This window comes from Spea bombifrons, chromosome 3 (assembly GCF_027358695.1).
Source record: "Spea bombifrons isolate aSpeBom1 chromosome 3, aSpeBom1.2.pri, whole genome shotgun sequence".
Taxonomy (NCBI): Eukaryota; Metazoa; Chordata; class Amphibia; order Anura; family Pelobatidae; genus Spea; species Spea bombifrons.
In genome coordinates, this window is record NC_071089.1 from 61,917,665 (window position 1) to 61,932,383 (window position 14,719).

The 14,719-nt window shown below is 39.8% G+C and overlaps 1 protein-coding gene across 1 annotated transcript; it reads left to right on the plus strand.

Annotated features, from left to right (window-relative positions):
- Window positions 1-7,078: 7,078 nt before the first annotated feature.
- Window positions 7,079-14,297, plus strand: TUBE1 (tubulin epsilon 1). Its single transcript, XM_053459931.1, has 12 exons — window positions 7,079-7,230; window positions 7,718-7,791; window positions 8,404-8,456; window positions 9,014-9,071; window positions 9,868-9,983; window positions 10,425-10,546; window positions 10,733-10,920; window positions 11,269-11,438; window positions 12,700-12,840; window positions 13,336-13,476; window positions 13,707-13,881; window positions 13,961-14,297. Exons 1-12 carry the CDS (start codon window positions 7,206-7,208, stop codon window positions 14,117-14,119), a joined length of 1,422 nt encoding a protein of 473 aa, XP_053315906.1. The 5' UTR covers window positions 7,079-7,205; the 3' UTR covers window positions 14,120-14,297.
- The last annotated feature ends 422 nt before the right edge of the window (window positions 14,298-14,719 follow it).

Consider the following 14,719-nt stretch of genomic DNA (forward strand, 5'->3'; position numbering starts at 1 on the left):
TTTAAAGTCTGAGGTGTTTAGGGTTTTCTGAGTAATATAATAATACTTATTATTATCATTTTTATTTTTTGCAAATTTTTAGAAATCTTTGCTCCCTATGATACTAAAGAGTTCCAGAATGTGCCGTGTTTTCCGGCGTATAAGACGACTGGGCGTATAAGACGACCCCCAACTTTTCCAGTTAAAATCCAGTTAGAGTTTGGGCTATACTCGCCGTATAAGACTACCCCTCTACCCAGTATACAACAACCAGCCAATCACGGCAACCGATGTACCTTACCGGTGATTGGCTGGTTGTTGTATACAAAGCCTGCTTGGATTGGGTGGGTCAGCTCTCCCTAACATATGCCTGTCCACACACACATGTATAGACATACACTGCCCTCACACATCCATTCCTTTACACACATATACACGTACACAGCTTACAAACACACATATACACATACACTGCCCTTACACACAGCTGTCCATACACATACACTGCCCATACACAGACATATACATACATACACTGCCCTTACACACACACACACACATATATATATATATATATATCTACACGTACTAACATACGCCTGTCCATACATACACATTTATACACTGCCCACACCCCTGCCTTTACACACACACACATATATATATATATATATACACACCAGCTTACAAACACACAAATACCTACACTGCTCTTACACACACCTGACCATACACATACACTGACCTTACACACACACATATATACACATACACTGCACTTACACCCCTTTCTGCCCATCTCTTACCTTTCTCATCTTCTATCTTCCATCCAGTTGTGGGAGCGTGAGGTCTGTCATTTCAGACCTCTGCTTTACTGCTCCCTCATCACTACGTGCCGGCAATTGATGCCGAGCACCGGGATATGACGCCATCCCCGCGCTCGGCATCAATAGCCGGCGCATAGTGATTAGGGAGCACGGAAGCCGAGGTCTGAAGTGCCAGACCTCGAGCTCCCTAATGTTGGGTTAGTTAGAGGGAGGTCGTGATCTCCCCAACCATCCCTGCTCATCGGGCGCCCGCTGATCAGGGCTAGTTGGGGAGATCACGATCTTGCACCTACCTCGGCGCAGCCCTGAAGACCGGCCCAGGGGAGGCGGCTTCTCAGCTCGCCCCTCCCCTAGAGATACGTGGCTTCGTGGGGAATCGTGATTCTCCGGCTCGGTAAGTTTCAGCACCCGGCGTATAAGACGACCCCCGACTTTTGGGAAGATTTTCATGGGCTAAAAAGTCGTCTTATACGCCGGAAAATACGGTATATGGTCAGCGTGGCTCAATGCCTGGGAACCAGAGTTTGTCTTTATTCTGGGCATTGACAAGAGGAAAACGTTGGCTTAAAGAAGTGATCGAGATGAAATATGGGGTGTCTGGCGCTCTTTTAAGGCTTTGTAGGTCAGCAGGCCAATTTTAAAATGTTCGTCGTTTGATTGGAAGCCAATGCGGAGATTGGATAAAAGATGTTATGTGACACGGAGAGTTTGGTCAGTAGTCTGGCTGCTGCATTTTGTACTGCCTGTAGGCGATATGTTTTAAAGATGTGCTATAGTGGTCAATAGTGTCAGAGATATCCATGAGGATTAAGCTAGAGTAATCACTTTTGTGTCTCAGCATATGGAGATCATTTAGCATGCAGACCATTGCTGTTTCTGTGCTGTGGCGGCATCAGAAACCCGACTAGAAAGGATCAAAGATGTTATAGCTTGACAGATGGGCCTCCAGTTGAGTTGACACTACTTTTTCAATGATTTGTAATTTCCATACAGTCTGGGTCTAATTGAGGTTTCTTTATGAGGGGTTTTACTACTCCTTCTTTAGAGGATCCAGGAAGTTTGCAGTATTTTTGCGAGGGCTGAGGAAAGTGCTTAAGTGCATGTCGATATACAGTTCTGATCAAAAGTTTGCATACCCTTGAAGAATTGGTGATGTACCATTTTGAGCAGGCAAAACACATTATGGGATTCATATTCAACTGTAGGTTATAATAAAATGGCATCATAAAACAAAAAATGACAAGGAAAAAAATAAAATGACCCCAGTTCAAAAGTCTGCATACCCTTAGTTTTCTATACTGTGTATTGCCACCTTTAGCAACAATGACAGCATGCAGTCTTTTGTAATAGTTGCCTATAAGACAGGTTGTATAGCTGCCCATTTGTCATAGCAAAATCCCTCCAGGTCATGCAAATTCTTTGGTTTTCTTGCAAGAACCGCATGTTTCAGATCTCCCCAGAGTGGCTTGATGATATTAAGGTCAGGAGACTGTGATAGCCACTCCAGAACCTTCACTTTTTTCTGCTGTAACCACCAGAGAGTGCTTAAGGTCACTGTCGTGCTGTAAAGTCCAAGAGGATCCCATGCGCAGCTTTCGTGCGGAAGAATGCAAATTGCCTGCCAGTATTTTCCGATACCATGCTGCATTCATCTTGCCTTCAATGTTCACAAGATTCCCTGTGCCTTTAGAGCTCACACACCGCCAAAACATCAGTGAGCCACCACCATGCTTCACAGTGGGAATGGTATTCTATTCGCTTGTTGACCCCCTCTCAAAACATTGTGACCATAAAGCTCTATTTTGGTCTCGTCACTCCAAATTACAATGTGCAATTTTTGTGACGTTGGTGCAGTAAAGGCTTCTTTCTGGCAACTCCACAATGCAGCTCATATTTGTTCAAGTATCGCTGTATTGTGCTGCTTGAAACAAGCATAACGTCTTTTTCCAGGGCAGCCTGTATTTCTCCTGAGGTTACCTGTAGATTTTTTTTTGTATCCTGAACAATTCTTCTGGCAGTTGTGGCTGAAATCTTTCTTGGTCTACCTGACCTTGGCCTGGTACCAAGAGCTCCTCAAACTTCCCACTTCTTAATAAGTGATTGAATAGTACTGACTGGCATTTTCAAGGCTTTGGATATGTTTTTATATCCTTTTCCATCTTTATAAAGTTCCATTGCCTTGTTACATAGGTCTTTTGACACCAACTGCAATTTAAAAAGCAACAAGTGTGGCCACAACCTTTGTACGTCACCTTGTGTATCTGTAACAAGACCAAACATTCAAGGGGATGTAAACTTTTGATCAGGGCCATTTGGGTGATATCTGTTATCATTATGATTTAAATGTGATGATAAATGGCTTCATATGATCACTAACCTAAAAGATAAAAATAAAAGTTTTTTTGCATGATCAGTCATATTTTCAAAATCAATGCCAACATTTCACAACTTCTGCCAGGGTATGCAAACTTTTGAGCACAAGTGTAAGAAGATTTGGGGCAGCGTTTAGGTCACACATAGTGGGACGCAACTTTTGCATGGTTCTTTTGACTTCCTCTATATCCCCTGAGTAGGTCCATTGGTACACCTATCACCAATGGGGTACTCATGCACATGTTTTTTGTCACCAAGTAACTTTTGCATAAGTGCAATTGGCAAATAAAGCAAGGCAAAGGGACAATATAATATATTCAAAAGGGGTGCTATTGTAAGGCTTCTTTTTTAAGCTCCATTTGTGACAGTCCACAGTGCTGTGGGCATTTACTTCCATTCAGGCATAAGAGCATAGCAAGGTCAGGTGCCAACATTGGGCAATTAAACCTGGCTTGTCATTGCGACTTTCCAGTTAATCCCAAAGCTGTTTGATGGGGTTGTGGACAAAACACAGGAGAGACCTATTCTTCTACACTAATCCTAATTCTGTGATGACCTCTTTTTATGCATGGGGAGAATTGTCATGCTGAGACAGGAAAGGGCATTTAGAAACTATTGCCACAAAGTTAGAGGCATAGAATATATCCTCTTTTCACTGTATGCTGTAGCATTAACATGTGCCAGGAGCTAAGATCATTATTTCTCGTTCACCAAACTTTACAGTTAGTACTATACAATAAAACAGTGTTCTCCAGGAATCCGCCAAAGCCACGGTCATCCATCAGATTGCCATATAGTGAAGCATGATGGATGACAGAGATAGTGATATGCTTATGCACAGCTGATCAGCCACATAAACCCATTTCATGAAGTTCCCAAAAAACGCATCTTGTACTGATGTTTCTTCCAGAGGTAGCGTGAAATTCAATGGCATCAATGCAACCATATACACACACTTTACACTTCTGCACTCTGTGGCTCCATTCTCTTAACTTGTGTCCCTACCACTTCACAAATGAGCTGTTGTAGACGTTTCAGGTTTACAATAACAGCACAGTTGACCAGGGCACCTTAGCAAGTTTGACAAACTGGTTTGTTGTTGATATTCTATCATGGTTCCCTAATCTATGTTGGAGCGGAATAGATCTCTGCTGCCTCTTGGGCAGCGTTTTGTGCGCAGCTTGCTTCACTTTTCAATGTGCTTCCCTAGTGATATGCCAAATATATCACTGATAAATACAATACACTATGAAGCGGATGAGATTGCTGGATGAAAATGTTTTTTTTTCTTTTTTGTTGAAGCCAGAGGTATTTGTGCTTCCCATTGTTAGTGTGGAAGTGAACAAGTGCTCTTCTTCAAACACCAAACAGCTGAGCTTCAAGGCATTGTGTTGTTGTCAGTGCATAAACAATATCAGAAAATTCTGTATCAAAATAAAATCAAACATGCACAAAAACAAAACACAGAAAGTGTGAACATGATTCCCACCAGTTTTGGGAGGGGTGAACAACAAATCAGTTATTTTAAGGACCTGAATCTCAATTACAATAAATGGCTACCCTACCTACTGTTACCACAAAATGAAATGTGGTCAACCCACTGAATTAGCACATTGCTTGTGTCTCTAAAAAAGTGACAGCAAAAACAAAAACCCAGTGAATACTTGTATGCAATATATATGTGTGTCTATGTATATATATATATATATATATATATATATATATATATATATATATGTATATATATATATATATATATATATATACATATGTGTATATATACATATGTATATATATGTATATATATGTATATATATATATATATGTATGTATATATGTATATATATACATACATACATATATATATATATACACTGCTCAAAATAATAAAGGGAAAACTTAAACAACACAATGTAACTCGAAGTCAATCACACATCTGTAAAATCACACTGTCCACTCAGGAAGCAACATTGATGGACAATCAATTTCACATGCTGTTGTGCAAATGGAACAGACAACAGGTGGAAATGATAGGCAATTAGCAAGACACCCCCAATAAAGGAGTGGTTCTGCAGGTGGTGACCACAGACCACTTCTCAGTTCCTATGCTTCCTGGCTGATGTTTTGGTCACCTTTGAATGCTGGCGGTGCTTTCACTCTAGTGGTAGCATGAGACGGAGTGTACAACCCACACAAGTGGCTCAGGTAGTGCAGCTCATCCAGGATGGCACATCAATGCGAGCTGTGGCAAGAAGGTTTGCTGTGTCTGTCAGCGTAGTGTCCAGAGCATGGAGGCGCTACCAGGAGACAGGCCAGTACATCAGGAGACGTGGAGGAGGCCGTAGGAGGGCAACAACCCAGCAGCAGGACCGCTACCTCCGCCTTTGTGCAAGGAGGAGCAGGAGGAGCACTGCCAGAGCCCTGCACAATGACCTCCAGCAGACTACAAATGTGCATGTGTCCACTCAAACGGTCAGAAACAGACTCCATGAGGGTGGTATGAGGGCCCGACGTCCACAGGTGGGGGTTGTGCTTACAGCTCAACACCATGCAGGACGTTTGGCATTTGCCAGAGAACACCAGGATTGGCATATTCGCCACTGGCGCCCTGTGCTCTTCACAGATGAAAGCAGGTTCACACTGAGCACATGTGACAGACGTGACAGTCTGGAGACGCCGTGGAGAACATTCTGCTGCCTGCAACATCCTCCAGCATGGACGATTTGACGGTTTGGTGGTGTGGTGTGGGGTGGCATTTCTTTGGGGGCCGCACAGCCCTCCATGTGCTTCCCAGAGGTAGCCTGACTGCCATTAGGTACCGAAATGAGATCCTCAGACCCATTGTGAGACCATATGCTGGTGTGGTTGACCCTGGGTTCCTCCTAATGCAAGACAATGCTAGACCTCATGTGGCTGGAGTGTATCAGCAGTTCCTGCAAGAGGAAGGCATTGATGCTATGGACTGGCCCATCTGTTCCCCAGACCTTAATCCGATTGAGCACATCAGGGACATCATGCTTTGCTCCATCCACCAACGCCACGTTGCACCACAGACTGTCCAGGAGTTGGCGGATGCTTTAGTCCAGGTCTGGGAGGACATCCCTCAGGAGACCATCCGCAACCTCACCAGGAGCATGCCCAGGCGTTGTAGGGAGGTCATACGGGCACGTGGAGGCCACACACACTACTGAGCCTCATTGTGACTTGTTTTAAGGACATTACATCAAAGTTGGATCAGCCTGTAGTGTGGTTTTCCATTTTGATTTTGAGTGTGACTCCATATCCAGACCTCCATGGGTTGATAAATTTGAATTCCATTGAGAATTTTTGTGTGATTTTGTTGTCAGCACATTCAACTATGTAAAGAAGAACGTATGTCATACGATTAGTTTATTCATTCAGATCTAGGATGTGTAATCTTAGTGTTCCCTTTATTATTTTGAGCAGTGTATATACATATATACATACATACAAATATATATATATATATATATATATATATGTGTATATATATATATATATATATGTATGTGTGTTCATATATATATATATATATATATATATATATATATAGTGCATTAATAATAGAGAGAGAGAGAACACAGTTACGCCGCTCTTCGGCTGCGAAACGGTAAACTGAGTTCTAAACAATAACTCCTCAACTGCCAAAAAACTTTTGTCATAAATAGAACTGATTCAATCGCCAGGCAGATATCTAAGTTAACCACCATTTGTCCGGCGACTAATATTCAACTAAGTAAATTTCCTTTGTGTAAAACAAGATGATTCCATGATTTGATGATATTATTGGAAAACCGTGTTGTGTTTCTGGTGTTTACAGCCCTGTCAGTCAGCGTTGCCGCGCGACGAAAGAGGAAGCGGGAACTAGGGAGTAATGTTTTCAGTGTCTATTGGTTCGACTAATGAATTTGCTCCGTGCGTTTGCTTCGGAGCTATTACAAAGGTTCCGGTTGCAGTTTAGTGTCTTGGCAGCTAACAGTTTCATAGTTTGAATATAACGGCGACATGACGCAGTCCATTGTAGTGCAAGGTGAGAAAACAACATTGACATTGCTTTGAAAAATAACAGAGCAGAAAGTTTAGAGTCCTTAATTTGTAAGTTTAAAATGTAGGTATATTTGTTAGACAGTAGCACTACAAGCTTGCTCTAGGTTTAGCTATAGCTAATTCTTAAAGCAGTAAATGAAATGCTTTCATTTTTTTATTATTTTGTTTCTTTACAAACAATGAGGGAAAAGATGCGTGTCCCTTGTGGTAATAAACTAAGCAAACACTACAGCATCTTGGGTATGATAGATGTGGTCATGGTCACTTGCAGAAAGCATTCTTATGACTGTAACTGACTTATTTTTATTTCAACTTAGCATCTCCAAGACCTACAACTGCCCCATCTCATAAAGGTTCTAATTCACAATATAATGATAAAAGTCATAAGGGTGTATAGATAAATGTATATTCTATGTTCTTGAATGTGAAACATATATTGTAATCTGTTAATGTGATTGATTTTGTTGCAGTCGGTCAATGTGGCAACCAGATTGGCTGTAGGTTCTGGGATCTGGCCTTAAGAGAACATGCCTCTGTCAACAAGGTAAGTAATCTACCCATAATATGCACATAGATGTATATGGAGTTTAGTCATTCAGGCAGAGGTTTACAGTGGAATTTGAATGAAAGTATTGACCTTGCTTTGCGTTATGAAGGGCCAACCCCAGTGAATGTCTTTTGCATGAAGGGCTAAGCTGGCCTTGCATAATAAGCAGGTTATCAATAAGGTGAAAGCACACTTTTTACCTATGCATTAGACAGGGCCAACCAAGCTTTTCATGCAAGAGGAACACACAAGCTAATTGGTCTTACCCTGCCTAGCTGAGAAGAAAAACATTTTGGTTTCATGTCACTTTTGTGGCTGATATATCCCAAAATTCAGCTAACCTGTCCCTTCCTTTCTTACAGCTTTATTAGCTTGTATTGATTAACATATGTATTGTTGGAGACAGATTCCCTAGTGATTTTATATTCATTTAAGGATGTTGAACAGCACCTGAAATGTATTTGAGAACCACCTTTAATAATTATGGTACACTTTAAATATTTACTAGTGTATTTCATCCTAATTGAAACACTTCATACTTCATATGTAGTTTTCAGCTGTCACTTGGATGAAAGTTACTTACTCAGATAAAATGGTTTGCTTTTGCAGAAAGGAATTTATGATGATGCGCTTTGCAGCTTCTTTAGAAATGTTGATACAAGGTAAGGTCTAATTTTGATTTTGTTCAAATAGTAACACCGTATAAGCTTATATTAAAAGTGGCATTCCTTGTTACTACTGCAACTAAATGTAGGATCATTCATACTACTGATGAATACACAATTTCATCATAGGAACAGGTTTTTCTATCAATGTAGAATTGGCCAAGGATTGCTTGCAATGACACTTAAAGTTAGGAACGTTTTCTGTGTTGGTTGTATGTGATTAAAAAGTCAGAAGAAAGAATACAATGGCAAATCTGTTGTGGTCTATTTGCTTTACACGCTAGAGAGTTCAATTAATATTTTGTTACAGTATCTTTAAGGTGAAAACCCACGCCTGATTTTCTAATGAAATTTGTGTATAGATTGCAGTTTGTCTACATTGGAGACAGGAATTGTATAGGAATACAATCTTAGGTTACTTTAATTATTGAATTGCTCACAGCCCTCTCTTCAACATTGAAGATTAGACATATTGGTGTTAGCTTCCATCTACATAATTTTAAATTCTTATACACTAATACCTTAATTCCCTTTCCACTGTTTTTGGTTTTCAGAGCCGGATCTGGTGGAGCAGAGATTCAGAAAGGCAAAATTTGTTCCCTTAAAGCAAGAGTAAGAAATAACATTGATTGCATTGTAGTGTGGTTTCTAGTCTCCACTACCTAGACATTGCTGTCGCTTTTGAATTGAGGATATACATGAACAAAATCGGTGTCATACTGATTAGTATTTAATGAAGACTTTCAATACTTGCAATAATTTATACTTTACAATAATCTAGCAACACAGTTGAAAGTTATCAGCATTTTTTTCCCAGTCTTGAAATAAAGACATTAAGAATAAAGTTTCTTTCTCATGTGGAAGTAAATCTTCCGAATTATTTATTTATTAGTAATTTAGCATGTTGGAGTGAAAATAAAATGTGATTTTTCCACCAGTACCAGGTTCCAAACATTGAAATGTTTACATGGATTTCTATTTAAATGGCACAAATAAATATACATAACATGAACCCCTCCATGAGGACCAGATTGGCTCTATAAACAATTAAACCAATACCCCCAAATTTCCATCTGTGAGCTACTTTTTGGCCAATTCTGTCCTTACCCAGTAAACCACATAGAGAGGAAAGTGGTGTCCATCATTCATTTTTTATATTTAATCTTGTTATAGATATGTTATGGGGTAATTGTCAATGAGGTAATGTACATGGCAGTAGTAACAGTATTACTTAAGTACCCCACAAAAAATTAATGCTTGTCTTTATTTTTGATGGTTTCTTTATATAAGCATTTAATGTTATGTTTATTAAAAAAATAATAGTTAAGATATTGTTGATAACGCCATTCTTATGTTTTACCCCAGTTGTTTTTGCTTCACGTACAATAAAATATAACCCTTTTACCAGGCTGTTCTGATCGATATGGAAGAAGGAGTAGTAAAAGAGATGCTGCAGGGACCACTCCGAGATTTGTTTGATACTAAGCAATTTATCACGGATGTTTCAGGCTCAGGAAACAATTGGTAACTAAACCGTTATAACCCTTTAAATCAGAGCATCTAGAAAGCAATCCCTATATGCTAATACCATCATGTATTATACTAAATGTTGACACCTGGTTAAGTCTGTTCAGAAGCAGTTATGGGTAGTACTATTAACGTTTAGTCTCGTTTGCTTATTATCACATATGCCTTTGATAAGGTTTATGCACAATGTCATGTGGTGAAGTACCTGCTAAATAAACTTAGTTTTGTCTAAATGTTCTAAACCTATCTCTCTTTGCGTGGTTTCTTCTCTTGCTGTCCATGACTGACCAGCAAAAAGTAATTGTGCTTGTTCTCTTATCATGCTTTTAAATTTATCTTCCAACTGCTTTGCATACCATTGGTAAATAGATATAGACTGTATTTACATTTTTTGTATGTTAACATGTGTAACATTTAAAGCCTACCTCTTTTGTCCAGGGCGGTAGGCAACAGACTTTATGGCAGTCTGTACCGTGAGCAGATAGTGGAAAATTTAAGAAGAACCGCAGAACAGTGTGATTGTCTTCAATGTTTCTTTGTTATCCATTCTATGGGAGGAGGTATGTAAGCCATGGAAAAAAGAGCAAGTCCAATTCCTGTCCGAGTCTTACCTTAGTTTTCGAGTTCTTGTACAACTCGAACGATAAGGATTTTCCCAAAATGGACATACTAGATTGTGGTTATGCTTTTTTTTATATATGATATATCCTATTTTATGTTATACAATTAATGTTTTGTTTCCACAGGGACTGGCTCTGGTTTAGGTACATTTGTACTGAATGTGCTTGAGGAAGAATTCCCTGAGGTTTACAGATTTGTAACTTCTGTATACCCATCCGCAGAGGATGACGTCATCACATCTCCGTACAACAGCGTTTTAGCCATGAGAGAACTCACTGAGCACGCAGACTGTGTACTGCCAATAGAGAATCAAGTAAGGGAACCGTCAGTAATGCAGAAATGGTTTTTCAATGTGCTTTCATAAACAGATCATGAAAGTTACACAGTTAAATAACCATCTTCCAAATTTCGTCTTTCACTTTGAGCATTTTTTACACTTACTAATTATTTTTATACCTGCAGAATTTAGTAGGGGTGGGGGATCAGTTAGATGTGCTCTACAGATAAACTAATAATGAATCCTGCTGTAATTGTTTATGTTACTAAATGACTTGTCTGTATACTTTTAATGAGAAACATTGTCTTTAATTCAGAATGTCTGGCTATTCAGTGGCAACTTCTAAAACATGAATACCTCTAAATGTGATTGCTTTACTTTTAGTCACTAGTTGACATTGTGAACAAAATTCATCAAATGGCAGCCTGTGGAAAGCTTGGTAGTGTGAAACAAAACAGCCTTGTTACTTCCAGCAAAGGCGGTTTAAAAGAGAATGAGAAACCATTTGATGCCATGAACAACATCGTGGCTAACCTACTTCTGAATTTGACCAGGTAACAAACATTTTACAGTAAATGAATGGCACAGAAATGAGGGAGGGGAATATATTCCTTTAATTTTGTAAATTAACTTACATTACATCATCTATACATTTAGTGTGTGTAATTTTATCTTTCATTAAGTTGTATTTTGTGGTTATATAAGGTGATAAATATATATGAAAAGGAATTAAATTATAAGCCAAGCAATTATATATTTTGGGGTGCTGGGCATTTTCAGAAGCAAGCTAACCAGAGCTCCCAAATTTTTACTGATGGGACCAGATAGTTTGAACTCATATTTTCACCTCAGTGGATATATCCATTTAAAGCTCCTAATTTTATATCAAGCTGACCTCTACACATTCTTCTACATATACCGTATTGGCCCGAATATAGGCCGCACTTTTTTTCCCCCACTTTAAGTCTTTAAAGTGGGGATGCGGCCTATATTCGGGGTCTAGCGCCCGACATGCAGTCCCGGGCGCCTGGCAGGCAGCGGGGTCAGGATACAGATCCCCCGCAGCGGTGCAGGGGACCTGTATCCTACTGTCTGATACGCTCAGACAGCCTCCCCTGCCGGCACTTTCCACGGGGGGAGTACCGGCACGGGAGGTTGTCTAAGCGCATTGCGTGGACGTTCACCGGCAGCAGCGATGCGCCGTTGCCGGTGAACGTCCGCATGATGCATTTTACACCCCCCCCGACTTACCAGAGCAGACTCCCGGGTGTCTTGCAGGGCCGGCGGAAGACATCTACGCAATGCGCGTATACAACTTCCGGTGCCGGCACTTCCGCTGAGTGCTGGCACCGGGAGTTGTATACACGATGTGCATAGATGTCCCCCTCCAGCCCCGCAAGACACCCGGGAGTCTGCTCTGGTAAGTCGGGGGGGGGGGGGGGACTTAGTGGCAGCATATCTCGGGGGGGGGGGAGGACAGAGTGGCAGCATAGGTTGGGGGGGCAGAGTGGCAGCATATCTCGGGGGGGGACAGAGTGGCAGCATATCTCGGGGGGGGGAGGGACAGAGTGGCAGCATATCTCGGGGGGGGGGACAGAGTGGCAGGATGTTTTTTTGGTGCTTTTTTAAAGAAAAAAACTTTTTCTTTAAAAAAGCACCAAACTTTTAGGGTGCGGCCTATATCCGAGCCAATACGGTATTTGTGCTGCACTGTTTTTGGTAAAGTAAATAAAAGGAGTGAAATTACATTGTATTATTAGGCATTATAATGTTTCCCATTTTCCCATAATGTTTTCTTTTCTATTGTTTATCCAGTTCTGCCAGATTTGAGGGCTCGCTTAACATGGATTTAAATGAAATCAGCATGAATTTAGTCCCCTTTCCCCAACTCCATTACCTCACATCTAGTCTGACACCTCTCTATACACTGGCTGATGTGAATGTGCCCAGCAGAAGGTAACATATATTAGCCTTTTGAGAGATACTAAAAATGTTAGCATCAAAGGCATGATTTTGAAGATTGTGTGTCTTTTATACTGTAAATACATTAACTGTTTGTAAAGAAGGAGAGTACACATTGTACTAAAGCAGTTGTTCTTGTCTTTGGTGCTTATAATATTAAGATTAAGGGTCTTCTTCCATGTGGTCCACTCAATTTAACACTATAGTAATTGTGTTGTTTCTAGTATTGCCGAGTGCCAAACCATAAAATAATTATTTTCAGGAATGAAGTAAAACTTTGTCTCATTCATAATTTTGGCCTGGAATACCTAATTTTTGAGTGACACAAATGTAAACACTGATGGCATGTTGCCATAGAAATAAAATAATAAAAAAAAGCTTCCAAAAGTGTCTGTATTCTTATCTGATTATTTGTATTGTTTGTATTATCTGATTCGTATCTGATTATTATATATTTGTATACCTATCCCATTTTCTGTATATTTAAAGGTTGGATCAGATGTTCTCTGATGCATTTAGTAAAGACCACCAGCTCATACATGCAGACCCAAAACACAGTCTGTACCTTGCGTGTGCGTTGATGGTTCGAGGAAATGTCCAAATTTCAGACCTTCGCAGGAACATTGAAAGGTTTGGACCGCGGTTTTCTGACTTAAAACAAATCTTTTCAGCAAGTCCTTAAGAAATTCACAGTATATATAATTTATATTAACTAAACTAATTTGATTGAATCTACCTACAGTTTGTATTTTGTTTTACAGTAAGTGCATTTGTTTTGAAGACCTTTGGTTTAAACGTTTGAAGTTAATGGAAGGATCAACAATTACATGTAAATGTAATTCATTTTTTGTGTCTTTAAGGTTAAAACCTTCCCTGCAATTTGTTTCCTGGAACCAGGAGGGGTGGAAGACGGGTTTGTGCTCAGTGCCTCCTGTTGGCCATTCGCATTCATTACTGGCATTGGCAAATAACACCTGTGTGAAGCCTACGTTTATTGATCTCCGAGACAGGTTTAATAAGCTGTACAAGAAGAAGGTAAGGATCACTACTTATCCGTGAGTGTGTGTATTTCAAAAGGAGCAACACTATTCTGAAGTCTGTTTCCTCATTGTAGGCCCATCTTCATCATTACCTGCAAGTGGATGGAATGGAGCAAGGCTGTTTTACTGAAGCAATTTCTTCTTTGTCATCACTGATAGAGGAATATAGTCAGCTTGATGCCACTAAAGGAATCCAGTCACCAGGTCCTCCTAGACTGAATATAGCCCTGTAACAACCTCTGGTTGACCAAGAAAAATGAAAAAAAAAGTCACCTCGAATGTGGAAAAGGTAATTTTAATACTAGGATAAGCAAAGTGTTTTACTCAGACACCACAGTACAAGACGCGTGTACACAGGAAGTCTTGGTTCCTTATGGGGCATTTAGTCTGATGTCCATAACAAAGAATATTGCTGCCTACTCCTGATTCCACACAGTGATCCTTTTTATACACAGTTGATCCTGACTGTATATGTATTTCCCACCAAGCCATGATTTGGTCAAGATGCCTTTTAATCTCACTGTATTGCACTGTATGTATGTAAAGTTTTGTATGTAAAAAATATATATTTAGAAATTTCTATATAGTAAAATACGAAGAATAGTTGCTAACTATTTCTGTTGTATATTTTAGCTGGTTTTTTTTTTATATACATTTAATATGCCTGTTATTTCAGTTTAACTTTTTTTTTGCCAGTACCTGTTAGCTATATTTAACCAGAGTGAACACCTTATTTCCGTGTGGCATTGTGTGTACTCCTTCCAATGTCCTGAATGTAGGATTCAACCAAAACATACTCCACATTTTACCAAGGCTTTGCCATCATAGTTGGA